At 47.8% G+C, this 14,739-nt stretch overlaps 1 protein-coding gene across 1 annotated transcript in view; it reads right to left on the bottom strand.

Annotated features, from left to right (window-relative positions):
- Positions 1-13,682, bottom strand: part of Disc1 (DISC1 scaffold protein) — a 211,809-nt gene extending 198,127 nt beyond the window's left edge. The window contains exon 1 of the mRNA XM_021170050.2: positions 13,562-13,682. Coding sequence (XP_021025709.1) covers positions 13,562-13,616 — 55 coding nt within the window. The 5' untranslated portion in view covers positions 13,617-13,682. The remainder of the gene's footprint in view (positions 1-13,561) is intronic.
- Between the last annotated feature and the right edge of the window lie 1,057 nt (positions 13,683-14,739).

The raw sequence follows: 14,739 nt of genomic DNA, 5'->3' as shown, positions 1-14,739 counted from the left end.
CCACCGAAGATCATCAACTCGCCTCTGGAACCTCTCCTGTGAGCTCCCTTCATCCCCCAAACCCACAGTTTAGCATCCTCAAACTCCTGACCTTCACCCTTGCCTTCTTCTTTCCGTTGGAAACACCCACAATTCCTTCAGTCAACCCAGGTGATCTGAGACACATCCAAAAATTGATAGTTTTAGACTTCACCACATCTACCCTTCAAGCTCCTCCAAGCCACGCTGGGGGAAGCTATGCACAGATGCTTTGGACACAAGCACCTATGGGAAACCATTGTTCTAACTCCTGAAACTATCTTTAGGAGATGGAGGAGGGCAGAAGGTGAAAGGAAGGGAGAAAAGGTGGCGATGGAAAGGAGAGGGTGATGGTTCAGGAACTAAGAGCACTGGCTGCTCTTCCAGAGGTCTGAGTTCAATTCCCAGCAACTTCATGGTGACTTTCAGTCATCTATAATGAGATCTGGTGCCCTCTTCTGGCCTGCAGGCATACATGCAGGCAGAATGCTGTATACATAATAAATATATAAATCTAAAAAAATAAAATAAGATACACAAGAAAACAATACCCTAGCTAAAAGCAAATGAGGGGAAGAAAGGGTTTATTCCTCAGATTATCACTGAGGGAAGTCAGGGCAGAAACTCAAACAAAAACTTGATGCAGAAATCATGGCAGAAGGTGACTGCTTGCTGTCTGGCTCACAGGCTCATGCTTAACTAATTTTCTTATACAATCCAGACCATCTGTCTAGGGAATGGTGCCACCCAAAGTGGGCTGAGACTGCCTACATCAATTAACGAACATGTCGATCCTTCATAGGCACACCACAGGCCAATCTGAGTTAGGCAATCCCTCACTTGACAGGTGACAGTTACAGTCGACCAGGACAGGCACAGCACATCAAAGCAGGCAAGGAACGGTGACAGGAGCTTGGGCATCTGGTCACATGGCATCCACAGTCAGGAAGCTGAGAGAGAGATGAACACGCCACAGATATTTTTCTGTTTGGTTCCTGTAGCGTCACCACAGACGTGCCAAGGTCAGCAGTCAGATGGCAGAGGCATAAATGCAATGACCCATCCTGGGGCACAGTGAGCTCACCAGACACGCCCTCCAGGACGCTATGCCAGCTAAGCTAGCAATGTTGATACACCCCTGCTGCCACATAGAGACCATCAGCCAAACCCCAAAAGCTGCCCCTCAGGAGAAGGCATCCGTGAGCTGAGAAATTAGAATATAAGTTGCTGAGGCCACATGCCCCATCCCATGGGACCTCATTGGCATAGTCCCAGACTGCGGCCCGCCTTGACTGTGTGACGTTGTCTTATATTGTCTACTGTCATCCCCATGATAGTTTCAGGAAGCAAGCATGTGGTGCTCAGCACACAGACAGAGATTAGAATCAAATAGCTCATCCCTGCCCACACAGCTAGTGAGTGACAGGGGCTGGTGGAGACTTGGAATCGAGTCACCTCTCCTCAATAGTCTTGATAAAGTGCCTACTATGAGGCCAGCTTTGTATAAATGGCATGGTCATCCCTGAAATCACAAGGAAGCTAGCTGGGACTCTTCCCTTTCATTGCTGGGAGAACTTGGACGGAAAGTCCCCTGGCCGCTGGAAACACTACTGTTCAGTTTGTTTGTATGCTAGTTGCTACCTCATTCAAAGGGGGGGGGGGAGGGACAGAACATGGCTAGGTCTGAGGGGACAATGGGAACTCATAGCTGCTCTGAAGCCAGCATTTCCTGTGGGTTTTCTGCAGCTGAAACAAGAAGCCCTTTGACTGTGGCTCCTGTGGGGTTCCAGGAAGCAAGCTGGCCTTTTCTGCTCTGAGAGGCCTTTGACAATGCGGAAGGAACACCCTGAGTGTGGGCCAAGTAGGCTGTCCTGCGGCCGGTGTCACAGAAGTGGTAACAGTTCACAAGCAACAGTTCCAAAACTTTACCCAGAGCCTGCGGGGTTCGGCAGGAAGGCAAAGGCAGCGTGCCCCAGTCCCAGAGTTGGTTCGCAAGCGTTTAGTAATGGTTTTATTAAGTACCTTCAAAACATACTCACTTCTCATCCTGTAGCATAAAAGCCCAAAAAAGGTCTTCTTTGGGGTCAGGGCGCCCTCTGTAGGTATGAAGTTGTACCTGCAAGAATGTTCTGCCAGGAGAAGCCTGCTTGTCAGTCCCATGGAGAAACCAAACACATTATCCTAGGAGAGGGCCTTACACAGATGCCATTGCACAGAGATGAAGGCTACACAAGGTCCAAACAAAATCAAGCAAGAAGCCCAAAGCTCTGCTGGTTCTGGGATCTCCACAAGGCCAATGCAGGCTGCACTCGAAGCCCTTGGTTTGTGTGATCAGCCTACCCCATCACCTCCTGTACCAGTGATTTGCTGCAACGTTGAGATAATACCACTAACCAAAGAATTCTTCACAGAACTATTGTTGCTGGCTTCTCTCTCACATCCAAAGGAAACACCATTTCCCCACATTGTGGTGGTTAAACCAAAGCCAGCATTCCCCCGTGAGCTCCTGCAGTCCCTCAACCAAAGGGGCCATTTCCCTTTGCAGTGGCAGAAGGAACACATGGCTATGTGAGGTGGCTATAAGCATTCCAAAACCCATGCTGACCCCAGGCTCCCTCGGGATCACTAGTACCCATCTCTTCTTAGCCCCCTACACACACACACACATACACACACACACACACACACATACACACATACACACACACACTCAACTTCTCCAGCTCAAGGGTTTCCCTCCCCTCTGCTACTCATTCTTCTCATAACCCTGCTATTATGGATATGCTCTCTTTTGCCCACAATCTCTTAGTCTTTCTATCTATCATCTATCTATCTATCTATCTATCTATCTATCTCTATGTGTGTATGTATATATATATATATATATATATATATAATATATATATATGTGTGTGTGTGTGTGTGTGTAGTGTATGTGTGTGGTGTGTGTATGTGCGAGGTGTGTATATATATGTGCATGTGTATATATGTATGTGTGTATGCATGTGTGTGTATGTATGTGTATATGCTTGGTGTGTGCATGTGGTGTGTGTATGTGTGTGTGTGCATGTGTGTATATGTATGCATATATGTGTATGGTATATGTGTGCACATGCACACATGTGTCCTTCTTCCCCGTCTCTCTGCTGGCCACATTCAATCTATTTTTTTCTCTGTGCTCTGGACCTTTCCTGATGCCTCTGGCTGTTCTCTCCCTCATATCTACAATAAAAACCTGTCCCTTGACCGTACCATGGAACAATCAGCAGTTTACACACCCTCAGAGGCACAGTGCCATGCCCAGCTCACCCTCCAGCCCAGCAGGACTTTGGGCTGCAAAACTGGGCACCCAAGGACTTGGATGCTGGTTGAGTAACATTTGTTCCCAGCATGCCTTCTGTGCTCTCTGATAAGAAAGGTGTGCCCCGTGATTCAGGAACTTTGATGGTTCCTGATAGATGGTGGCGATAGACGCCAGTGGGAGATGGGACAAGGGTGCTGGAGAGCTGGCAGCTGTAGAGCCGGCTTGGGGTGCTCTGTGTCCCGTACTGTGTTCCACTATCCCAGGCTTGGGATTCTCTGTGCCCTACACTGTGCCCCACAGTCCAGGTGCTCCAGTGTTAAAATCATGACAATGTGTTTTTCCTCTTCTGAAACACTTACACGGCTCCTTTAGAAACTGTTGCTACTTCGATTGACCTTAAACATACAATGTACATAAAACCTATGCCAGGAACTGAAGGACTGTCAGGGGAAAGACCCTTTGCTTTCTAAAAAGGAAACAAAGTCTAGAAATCCGAAACCTCAATATCAGCCCACAGCAATGGAGCCAGAGGAGAGCTAAGGCCATTGTGCTTCTCAGAACCCTGTGTCCTCCATCATCTTAGAGGTCTTAAGCATTCACATGCAATACATACATGAAATAATGTGCTTACGTTATCCCAAACCATAGCATCCAAAATATATAAATATTAGCTTAAAAAGGCAGAAGGTGTCCATTTACCCACTGAAATGACTGTTTGCGTCAAGTATCACCTGGAACGGCTATGAATGTGGTCAACATAAGAGACTCTGAGATTAAAACAACAACAAAACACAGTCATGTGGCTCTCCAGCCTTTATAGATGACAACATCTTGTCACAATGTCAAAATAGTGGCACAATAGGGGGTGAAATGGTTCAGCAGTGAAGAGCACTTGCTGTGCACAAAATAGAACCTGAATTCAAATCCCCAGCATACGTGCAGTAGCAGCATGGTCACACACACTTGTAAAGCCCCAGAACAGAGGGGCACAGAGGCACGGGGATAACTGGGGCTTACTGGCTGCCAACCTAGAAAGGAACAAACACCAAACAAACTTATCGCAATGTCCAAAGGAATAAGCAGAAGAGGATTGTAGGCATAAATTTTTCTCAGCCTACTTTATAAGGGTTCAACCTCCCCTCTAGCCCACCACACACCAAAGGTAGTAGGAAAGAGAGGTATTAATTAGGGAACTGGGGAAATGGACCTGTTTAGAAATAGTTCTTTGGGGAAATTCCAGTCTTCATTGTTCTCAGGTCAGTCCACTAGCAAACACCAAACACAAATCAGCAGCTTCAGTCCCATCACACACGAATCAGCAAGGGCAGTTCAATCGAAGACACCGTGCCAACCTACCCAAGTCTATGGGAGCGGCAAGAAGTCACAAGAACCTCACAAGAAGTTCTTTGGAGAGTTTCTCTCTATGAAGTCACCACAAGGGAAGCTAAGCAATGCAATGTAAGATGAATGAGTGCATTTGTGTTGTCAGTGAAGACTAGCAAGATGGAGCAAAGAGAACCAATGATCAAGCTCCCACTGTCTGTGTCCTCATATTTATAGTCTAAACACCTCATGTCCTTTTATATGTCTGCTTTAGCAAAGCATCCTTTTACCTGTGTCTGCTTTAATGAAACATTCTTTCACCTGTGTGCCCCAGCAAAACATCATTTGACATAACTGACTTTCCAAAGAAACCAGATGTTTCCACTTCAGAGGATAGAGGGAAATCAACACCCGTCTTTAGGCTCCACATACATGCACAAGTATATACATCCAAACATACATGTGCATGCACACATACATATATATATACACATGTACAAGCATATACATCCAAATATACACATGCATACACACACACACAAACACACATACACTCACAAGCATATACATCCAAATATACATACACACACTCACATACACCCAAACACACACACACACACACACACACACACACACACACAACCTGTATCTTCTCTCCTTCCAAGATGGTCCCAAATGAAAAGAGCGTGTGACAATCCCCTACCCACCCATGTGCCACAGTAAACCGTACAATAAGAGGTCAGAGGGCAGCTTCCAGTATTTAGGGGCCAGCTTATATAGGCTCACCTAAGAATCTTGCAAAGAACATCAGTCTTGCTTAAATCTCCCCACTAGTCTTCAGGGACAGTGTGCTTCATTTTTAAATATACTACCATGTGCAGTAGAGTATGTACCAGGCACCTCCAACCTGTGACCTTGCAACATAATCTTGTCATCTGTGATGCTCACTCCTGAGAAACACACAACTGAAATGCTCCTCCCGCCAAAACCAATCCTTACAGTGTTTTAAATATGTTTAACAATTTATATTGGGATGCATTCATGGCTGTCCTTGGCTGCATGCAGCCCAAGGGCCACAGATTAGACACACCTGCATGACAACAAGAGCCAAATATGTATTCTTGAATACAGAAATGACTACAGAGGGAGTCCTGGGAACAGTATTGTCGTTAGGAGGAGGAGACATGATAAGACATAGGGGTTAATCGAGATGAAGCAACATAAAACCCTTCGCTCACTGTTTGAACTGAACGTGTATTGTCCACCCCAAGCACAGCAGTGGACACTTCTGTCTTTGCACTCTACCTGGCTGTGATACCAAGAACTACAGAAATATTAACAACAGCAGCAGCAGTGTGCAAGATTAATCTTCAGAGGCCTTATGCCCATAAAGCAGCTTTCGTGGTCCTAAGTTTCCAGTGAACTAGAGACAAGAGAAGCCAAATTTATATTTGTACTTTTCCTTAGCTGATCAATGGAAGGTCTTCCTCCCCATCGCTACTTAGGTGAGGTGCTTTAGTTACAAAGGCAACACATGTGCATGCACACACATGCATACTCACATGCACACATGCATACACATAGATACACATGCATATACATGCACACATGCATACACATGCACACACATGTACACATACATACACATATGCATACACATAGATACATATGAATACATATGTGCACACACACATGCATACACATGCACACACATACATACACATGTACACACACACACATTCCTGGACTGGCTCTGCCCATTGTCCTATCCATCCATTCACAAATCAGGAGGTATCAAGTGTAAAAGGGAACAGTTAGGTCTGAGTGTCACAGAATTAAATTTCAACTCTGGTTCCACCATCAGGACACAGTTTGCGCATTGCACTGTGGAAATCTCACGCCCTGGCCTCTGAAAGCAACCACACTCTCCACAAAGCCACCCATCCATAAGCCTGCACTCTGACGCTCGCACATTTGTCTGCCTGGGTAAGCATGATCATGACCATGCTCATGATTAACACCAGCCCCAGATGCTCTGATCCCAGAGCAGAAGTGGGTGCTCTGGCTTCCAGAGCGGAACCACTGGGCCAGCGGAAAGAAGCACGGGGCAAGCAAGGAGACAGTAAACGCTCACCGCAGCTCAAACCCCACTCCTCCAGGACAGCAATCACAGGGGCTCAGGGCTCCAGGACAGCAATCACGGGGACTCAGGGGAGGTCCCACAAATCATCTCACACAGCCTTCCTCCCCAGGATAACCCTCCATCACACTCACCCAAGGTAGCCAACACGCTCACAGCCTCTCAAGCTAGCCCATCCCATGAGAAAACAACCACTGACAAGTTTTCCTCCAGTACAGCGGCTCTCAGCCGTCCTGATGCTGGGATCCTTTAAAACAGTTCCCTGCGTGGTGGTGACCCCCAACCATAAAGTTATTTTTGTTGCTACCTCACTGCTGTAATTTTGCTACGTGTTATGAATCATAATATGCACATCTGTGTTTTCTGATGGTCTTAGGTAACCCCCTGTTGAAAGGGTCATTCAGCCCCCAAAAGAGTCACAACCCACAGGTTGAGAACTACTGCTCTGAATGAAGCTGCAGAGCAAGCTAATGTCTGCCAACCTGTGAGTGTAAATCTATTCAGATTGGAAATCAAGTAGATACTCAGTAAATGTTACATCAATGAATGAAGAACGAACAGAAGCGTCCTTTGGTTTGGCCATGGTTTGGTTTTTGAGACAAGGTCCCAAGGTCCCACTCTATCGTCCAGGTTGGCCTTGAACTCACAATCCTCCTGCCTCGGCCTTCCAAGTGCTGGTACAATTAATATGAGCAACCACGCCCAGCTTCTTCAGTTGATAAACTATACAAGAGTAGGAATTAAGGACCTACGTCTTGCCAAACAGTGATGGTGCGCGCCTTTAATATCAGCACTCCAGAGGCAGAGGCAGGCAAATCTTTGATGGACCCAGAGCTGAAGTTAGTTTTACACCTTGAGGTCACTGAAAACTTAAGACTGCTCCCTACTGTGCACTCAGCCTGATTGTTTAATCTGCTTTTAGGAGGACAATTTAACGATCAGCCTTGCTTGCCTTGGGTTTCCCACGTAATCAACTTTTACAACCTAAGCTAATGCATAGCTATAATCTTAAGGCATGTGTTCTTCCATGCCCGTGACCCAGATAATGCCTGAGTATCGTTTGCTGAAAGCAGCAAATACGGAAGTTGGAAGCAGTCTTCTAAAATGAACACGTGTTTGTGGATATTGATTGATAAACAGAGATGCTTGTACTGCTTGTTGTGTGAGACAATTGGGATCAGGTGGAGCAATCGACTTAGTCCTTGAAAACCAAAGATTTCTGTAAAGTATGGCATCCCGTCCTCACATAATGTTTTCTGTGCTACTCAGTGGAGACACACACGGGGACAGACACACAGAGAGGGAGGTGGGAGGGGAGGAGCAAGGAAAAGAGGGAGAGAGAAAGAGACAGAGACAGACAGACAGACACAGAGAGAGAAACAGAGAGAGAGAGACAGACAGAGCAGGCAGAGAGAAGACAGATTCCCAAGACAGCCTCCAGGCAGGCACAGATTCAGACTTACAGACGGAGGACAGAGCTACAGGGAACATGTAGATAAGAATTTGAATCAGAACTCACTCTTGGCTCAATGACTCCAAGGGCGAGTGCTTTTATTTCTTTCCTTAATGCAATATTGACGAGTTATCGGTGACTCGGAGTTAATCACCAATGCATTTAATATACGCAGCATGGCTGCTACTGCGTCCCCTAATCAGATATCTAGACACATAGTTCTTAATGTTGGGTACAGTGGGGTACACCCATACTAGGTACTGTAGATACTCAGGGGACTGAGTCAGAAAGATTATAAGTTTAAGAGCAGGTTTGCTTACATAGAAAGATGGTTACACAGTTTCTCTTTCACACACACACACTTTTATCTGTAGCTGTACTGTTTAATGAAGGCATCAGAGGCTTTACCTACCAGGATACAAGAAACTTAAATTCATGGAGTTTGTATGTATGTGTTTATGCATGTGTGCATGTGTGTATGTGTGTCTGTGTACATGTGTGTATATGTGTGTATATATGTGTATGTGTGTATGTGTGTGTATGCATGTATGTGTATGTGTGTGTATGTGTACATGTGTGTATATGTGTGTCTGTATCTGTGTATGTATGTGTGCATGTATGTGTGGGTGGGTGGGTGGGTGTGCAAATGGTCATGCATGTGTGTGCAGGGCAAGCAGTTGACACCAGGTGACTGTCATGCTGTACCTTGTTTTCTGAGGCAGGAACTCTCAGAACAGTGAGCTCAGTGGATCAACTAGGCGGCCTGGCCAGCGAGCACCAGAGACCCTCATGTTGCTGCCTCGCCAGTGCTGGAGTTACAAGGATATGCTGCCAACCCGGATTTTGCTTTTTAACATACCTTCTGAGGAATCAAAGGGCTTTGCACAAATACAGTGCAATACCAAGTGGTTAACCAAGTGAGCGATATCCCAGCTCTGTTCAGCAGTGAGCTGGAGATGTCTGGTTACTACTGTCGATGAACAGGGATCCCAAAGCTTGGAGGAAGCCATATCCATTTCCTGGGCTATGACAAAAGGCAAGTCACCAAAGGAGAAGCAGTGAAGGGAAGAGAGACTCTAGTGAGCCCCTGACCACCTCCCAAAGCCAAATACCAACATCTCATCCGTAGGCGGCCTGGTTCCAGTGCCCTGCCCTGCCCTCCTCTGCTTACTGAAAAAGCAAGGGCTGGCAGCAGATCTGCAGCTGGGGGCTCTGACTCTGAAAGGAGGCATGCATTCTGAATGGCTAAAGAATCAGGTTTAGAGAGGATGCACAGAGGCTGTCCCCACAGTGCCACTAGAGTTAAGCCAAAGCATCAGAGGACTCTCCAGAGCTGAAAGCCATCCTTCCTAAAGGATACTAAGAGACAAATGACCTCCACAAGTGGTCCAGCCATGCCAGGAGAGGCCAGGAGAGAACCGTTCCCAACCCAGGGTGGCTACCCAAGGCGTGTGGGTGGCATGGACTCAGGCAAGGTGGCATGGGAACAGAACATGTGACATCAATTATTATCATTGTTATAAAAGAAAGAATCTAATTCTTGTCAAGTGGCCCTAACCAAAAATGTCACTCAGTGTCACTCTACACTAACATGGCTAGTCCTAAGATCTTTTATTTTTTAAGACTTATTTTATGAATATGAATACACTGTGGCTCTCTTCAGACACACCAGAAGAGGGCATCGGATCCCATTTGGTTGTAAGCCACCATGTGGTTTCTGGGAATTGAACTCAGGACCTCTGGAAGAGCAGTCAGTGTTCTTAACCACTGAGCCATCTCTCCAGCCCCCTTGAGACTTTCTAGTGTCAATGTTACCATTAGCTCTTTGTTCTAAAGCTCTAAAGTCAAATTGAAACAATGAATCCTGACATCTACAACTGTAATTCTATTGGTTCTTCATTCAAAATGTTAAGATTGTTTCTAGGGGCTGCAAAGGTGGCTCAGCCGTTCAAGAAAATGTGCTGATCTGGGGGGTGGGGGGCTGAATTCAGTTCCCAGCACCCATATGAGGTGGCTTTGAACACCCTACAGCTCCAGCCCCATGGGATCTGGCGCCTTCTCCTACCTCCTTGGACATGAGCACACATACACGCATATACACGCATTAACAACTGCTTTAATTAATTAATAACAATTATTTTTAATGAAGATGTTTTAATGGACACAGGAAGCTGGCTTTTTCCTATATAAATATCTCCATGTTTGAGCAATGAGCAAGTACCACTCCCATCATTTAACAAAAGCAGTAACAGTGTACCTCCCGTCTTTGAAACACACATGAATTATGGATACAACACAGAAGCATACTACAGGCATAGCGGCCTCAGCCTGTCTGCTCTGGTGAGCCCAGGGTTTTAAGGATCAGTTTCTTCTGTTGAACTCTATCTAGTTCAGAGGAACCAGAAATTCATTTTGTAACAAAGCCCCAGTCTGGGCTCTCCTCTCTGAAACTCCCCTCCCTTCATCTTGGGTAGCACTGAGATCCCGACAGCCTGTCCTAGGGCTCTCAGGCCTGTGAAGTGATTGACCAAAAATCTCTACCCTCCCGCCTTCAGCAAGTTCACATGTTAAAATAGAGCATACAGTAGACGGAACTTTGAGATTTGGATGAAGATCTCATAATGCATTCTTTCAAAGTTTAATACCATTTTACTTGATAAATTTTTATAATTCATTGTTCTTCTGCAAGAAGATATCATAAGATAGTACCTTATAAAATAAAGATGAAATTAAAGTGTTTCCAAAGTTCTTTCTGCAGGAGGTGGAGGGGGAAGGGGGCTCCGTTTTCTTTAAGGGACTAGCCACTGGGAGTGGAGCCATACTACAGTGAGTGTCTGAGCAACACAAATTGAACTTGGTGGTGTTTGTTTGTTGGGGGTTGGGGAGGCACAAGGGTGGGAGGGTGGACCTGGGAGCAATAGGAAGTGAGTGGGATGGGCCACAGTGTATTTGTTTGTAATTCCCAAATAATTAGTAAAAATATTACATTGGGGGAGAAAAGCAAAGTTCTTTCTGTGATATACTCTTACTTTTTTAGGGTCTACAATTATGAAAAATGCCAGCTAGAGGTTTGACTGAGTGCTAAAGTGCTTGCCTAGCACTGCACAGAGCCCTAGGTTTGATCCCTAATGCTGCTTGTAGGTAGGTAGGTAAGCAGATGGCTGGAGAAAGATAGATAGATAGATAGACAGATTGATAGATGAATAGATGATAGATAGACAGACAGATAGGTTGATGGATAGATGATAGATAGATGATTGATAGATAGGTAGGTAGATAATAGATAGATGATAGATGGATAGATAGATAGATAGACAGACAGATAGATTGATGGATAAATAATAGATAGGTAATAGATGATTGATAGATGCTGAAGATAGACGATAGAGACAGAAGATATACAGATAGGTGATTGATAGATGATAGATAGATAATTGATAGAGGAGAGAGAGAGAGAGGAGAGAGAGAGAGAGAGAGAGAGAGAGAGAGAGAGAGAGAGAGAGAGAGATATGAAGATAGGTATAAAAGGCAGAAACAGAAGACCAGGTATTACCTTTGACCAGGCAAAGGTCCACGCTCAGCCTGGGCTCCACCTGACACCTTCCCTTCAGCCGGTGATTGGAGACACCTGCATCTGATTTTGAGCCCCAGTCCTTGTTTAACCACCAGGGCCACAGGCAGGTGACTCCAACCCTTGCCACATCCAAGGGAAGATGAGGATGGTAGCACCAGCCCCTCACCGGTGTGAGGGGACCTCATCAAAGGGCAGGAGCACTCTCTGCAAAGTGGCACCTGTCGCCTGTAGGCTGTCACCGGCCCCAGCTCCAGATGTTCTGCTCCTCATCCTAGGGCAGCACTCTCGGGGCAAAGGTAATAATGACAGCCCAGGTGCTTTCTCTTTCTTGTAAACAGAAGAGAAAACTCGAGACTTGGAGAGACAGCTCAGAAAGCGGGTTTCTCATCCAGGGCTCTATTTGCTGTGGGCAGAGTCCTGGCTAAACCTCAACGGTCTCCATGTCAGATGCCAAATGTCTTTTCAAATACCCTGTAACTCAAACACTAACAAGTCACACTGGCATTCCTGTATTGCCCATGATTATTTAGGTCTTGCATGGTCAAAATAATACTTAAGGGCCCGTGCCTAGTGGAGCACACCTGTAATCCCAGCGCTTGGGAGGCCAAGGCTAGCAAATTGGAGGCCAGCCTGGGGTAGGCAGCAGATTTAAGGCTAGCCTGGGCAACTAAGAGATTTTTGAGAATTTGCTCTGTATCGCAGAGATTTGGCCAGGGGTTTCATGTCCTCCTACCACATTAAACCCCTTTTAAAATCTACCACGTAGGGAGGAAAGTCAGCTCCATTTTATAAATTGAAAAACTGAGGCATTCCCGAGTCCAGGATGCGGGTGCAGAAGACTCATACCCTACACCCACCTACCAACCCTGTATTTTCCAACTCCCATTTGCAAAAATGTCTTCATAGAAGCCAGTTAAGGAGGTAGGGAAGCTAGTGATTTGTGCTCCTTTCACAGATGGGTAAACTGAGGCTCCAAGAGCCAAAAGAAGCTCCTCAGTCCTTTGCCTTCTCTCCTTGGCACAGCAAGGCACGCCCAAACTGCAAAGCCCAGTCTGGAGCAGAGCCCCATGCTTGTTTTATTTTTCATTGTTCTGATTTGATTTTGGTTTTTGAGATAGAGTCTCACTATTGTAGCCCAGGTTGTATTAGAAAGTCTCCACAGTCTTCCTGTCTCCGTCTCTCGAGTGCTAGGAATAGAGGCGTGTGCCATCACGTTCATTTCTTGGGTTTTCTAACAGTGAGTTGCTGAGGTTGAAAAGTGGCCACCCACTTAACTCGATGTCATCACCAGGGTTGGTATGAGGCCCAAGCTGACAGAGGAAATGGAGTGGGTCCCCCCCAAGCCTGCGCTGCCCTGCGCGTCACAGTCCACACTCGGAAGTGGGCGGCGAGCAGCCCCACGGGAGGTGCGGGCTGCAGTTCCCACACCTCTCTCAGCCTCGCCCTGCGTCCCCGCAGGGTCTGCGCCGGCCACCCGAGGGAGTCCCGGGATCGAGCTGCACTTGGGCGCTGCGGCCACCGGGACCTCGCAGGGAAGGAGTGCGGGCGCGCCCTTCGCCGACTGCGCCTCAGGGCGGCCGGGCTCTCGGGACGGGGACGCGCTTGGACGGGAGCTGCAGTGGCAGCTGGGGACACGACCGCCCGCACCCAGTACTCCCCGCCCACTGCCTCGATTTCCCTCCCCTGCACCAGGGTGCGCCCGGATCTCGGCAGGCCGCGTTCCCCCTCCTCCAAAACCCCGGGCCCTACCTGCGCTGTGGCTCGGACTGTGGATCGGAGCGCCCCGGGGACACCCGCCCTGCATCGTGCGGCCGGCTGCGCCCCGGACGGCGGTGACTGTGGTGGTGATGGTGGTAGCGGCGGCCGCGGAGGCGGCGGGAAACGGGCAGGGGGCCGAGCCGAGGGCTGGGTTCTTCCTCCTGCCCAGGACCGCCGCTTCCTCTCCAGCCTCGGCCCCTCGCTCGCACGCGCGCGCCGCCCCTCGCGGCTCCCAGACCGCAGCGCAGAAAGTTTTGCTTTTCACTTGGAGGAAACCAAGGAGGGGAAGTGTGATGGGGCGGTGTGGCCAGGGACCGAAAGACTGGGCGCTTCCCAGACCCTGGGAGTAAAAGGCGGGGTGGTCAAGAGAGGGACTTCTTCCTACCAAGTCGCGGGTGAAGCCGAAGGAAAGTGACAGATGACAGGTTGGGGGGTGGGAGCAGCTGTTAAAAATGACTTGAGAATCGAATCGCTGGCAGTACGGGGCTGGCCAGGAGCACACAAGCCTTGGCTTGTGCCAAGCTCCTGGCAGCTGGCTCACCTCCCCCATCCCTTCCCTTTGGCTACTTCAGCAAAGCACCTGCTACAGGACAGTGGGTACAGGAAGTGCCAGTCAGGGGTTAGGCCCATCATGACCTCGCCTCTGGACCCCGAGGCAAAAATAAACCTATATAACTGAACTGCATGGAGTAGTCGGCCGGAGACCTGACTGTGGGTGGAGCATGGGGCAGTGGGAAGAAGCCTGGGAGAGTTCCTGCTGGAAGGGAGGAACCTGTGGCCCTAGAAAAGAGACAAGGTGCTGGAAAGGTGGGACAGGGCAGTTGCCTCTTACCAGAAACCTTCGGGTAAGCACGGGTGGATGCGGCTGAAGTTGATAAAGACATGAGCAGAGAGAGTCAGGATTTAGTGCAGTGGGTAGGGTAACAGGGTTGAAAAAGGCACTGTGTTGGTGTCCTAGTTAGCTTTACCTGTCAGTGTGACATAGCCTAGGGTCGTGTGAGAAGAGAGCTTTAGTCCATGATTGCCTAGATCAGATTGGCCTCTATCGCATCTGTAAGAAAGGTCTGGACAGTTAATTGGCCTTCGAAGGCCCAGCCCACTGTGGGCGGCACCATTACCCAGGTTTCGAACTATCCAAGAAAGCTAAGTGAGCTGAAGCCCATCTATGA

This window comes from Mus caroli, chromosome 8 (genome assembly GCF_900094665.2).
Source record: "Mus caroli chromosome 8, CAROLI_EIJ_v1.1, whole genome shotgun sequence".
Classification (NCBI taxonomy): Eukaryota; Metazoa; Chordata; class Mammalia; order Rodentia; family Muridae; genus Mus; species Mus caroli.
This window is presented reverse-complemented; position numbering and strand designations above follow the sequence as displayed.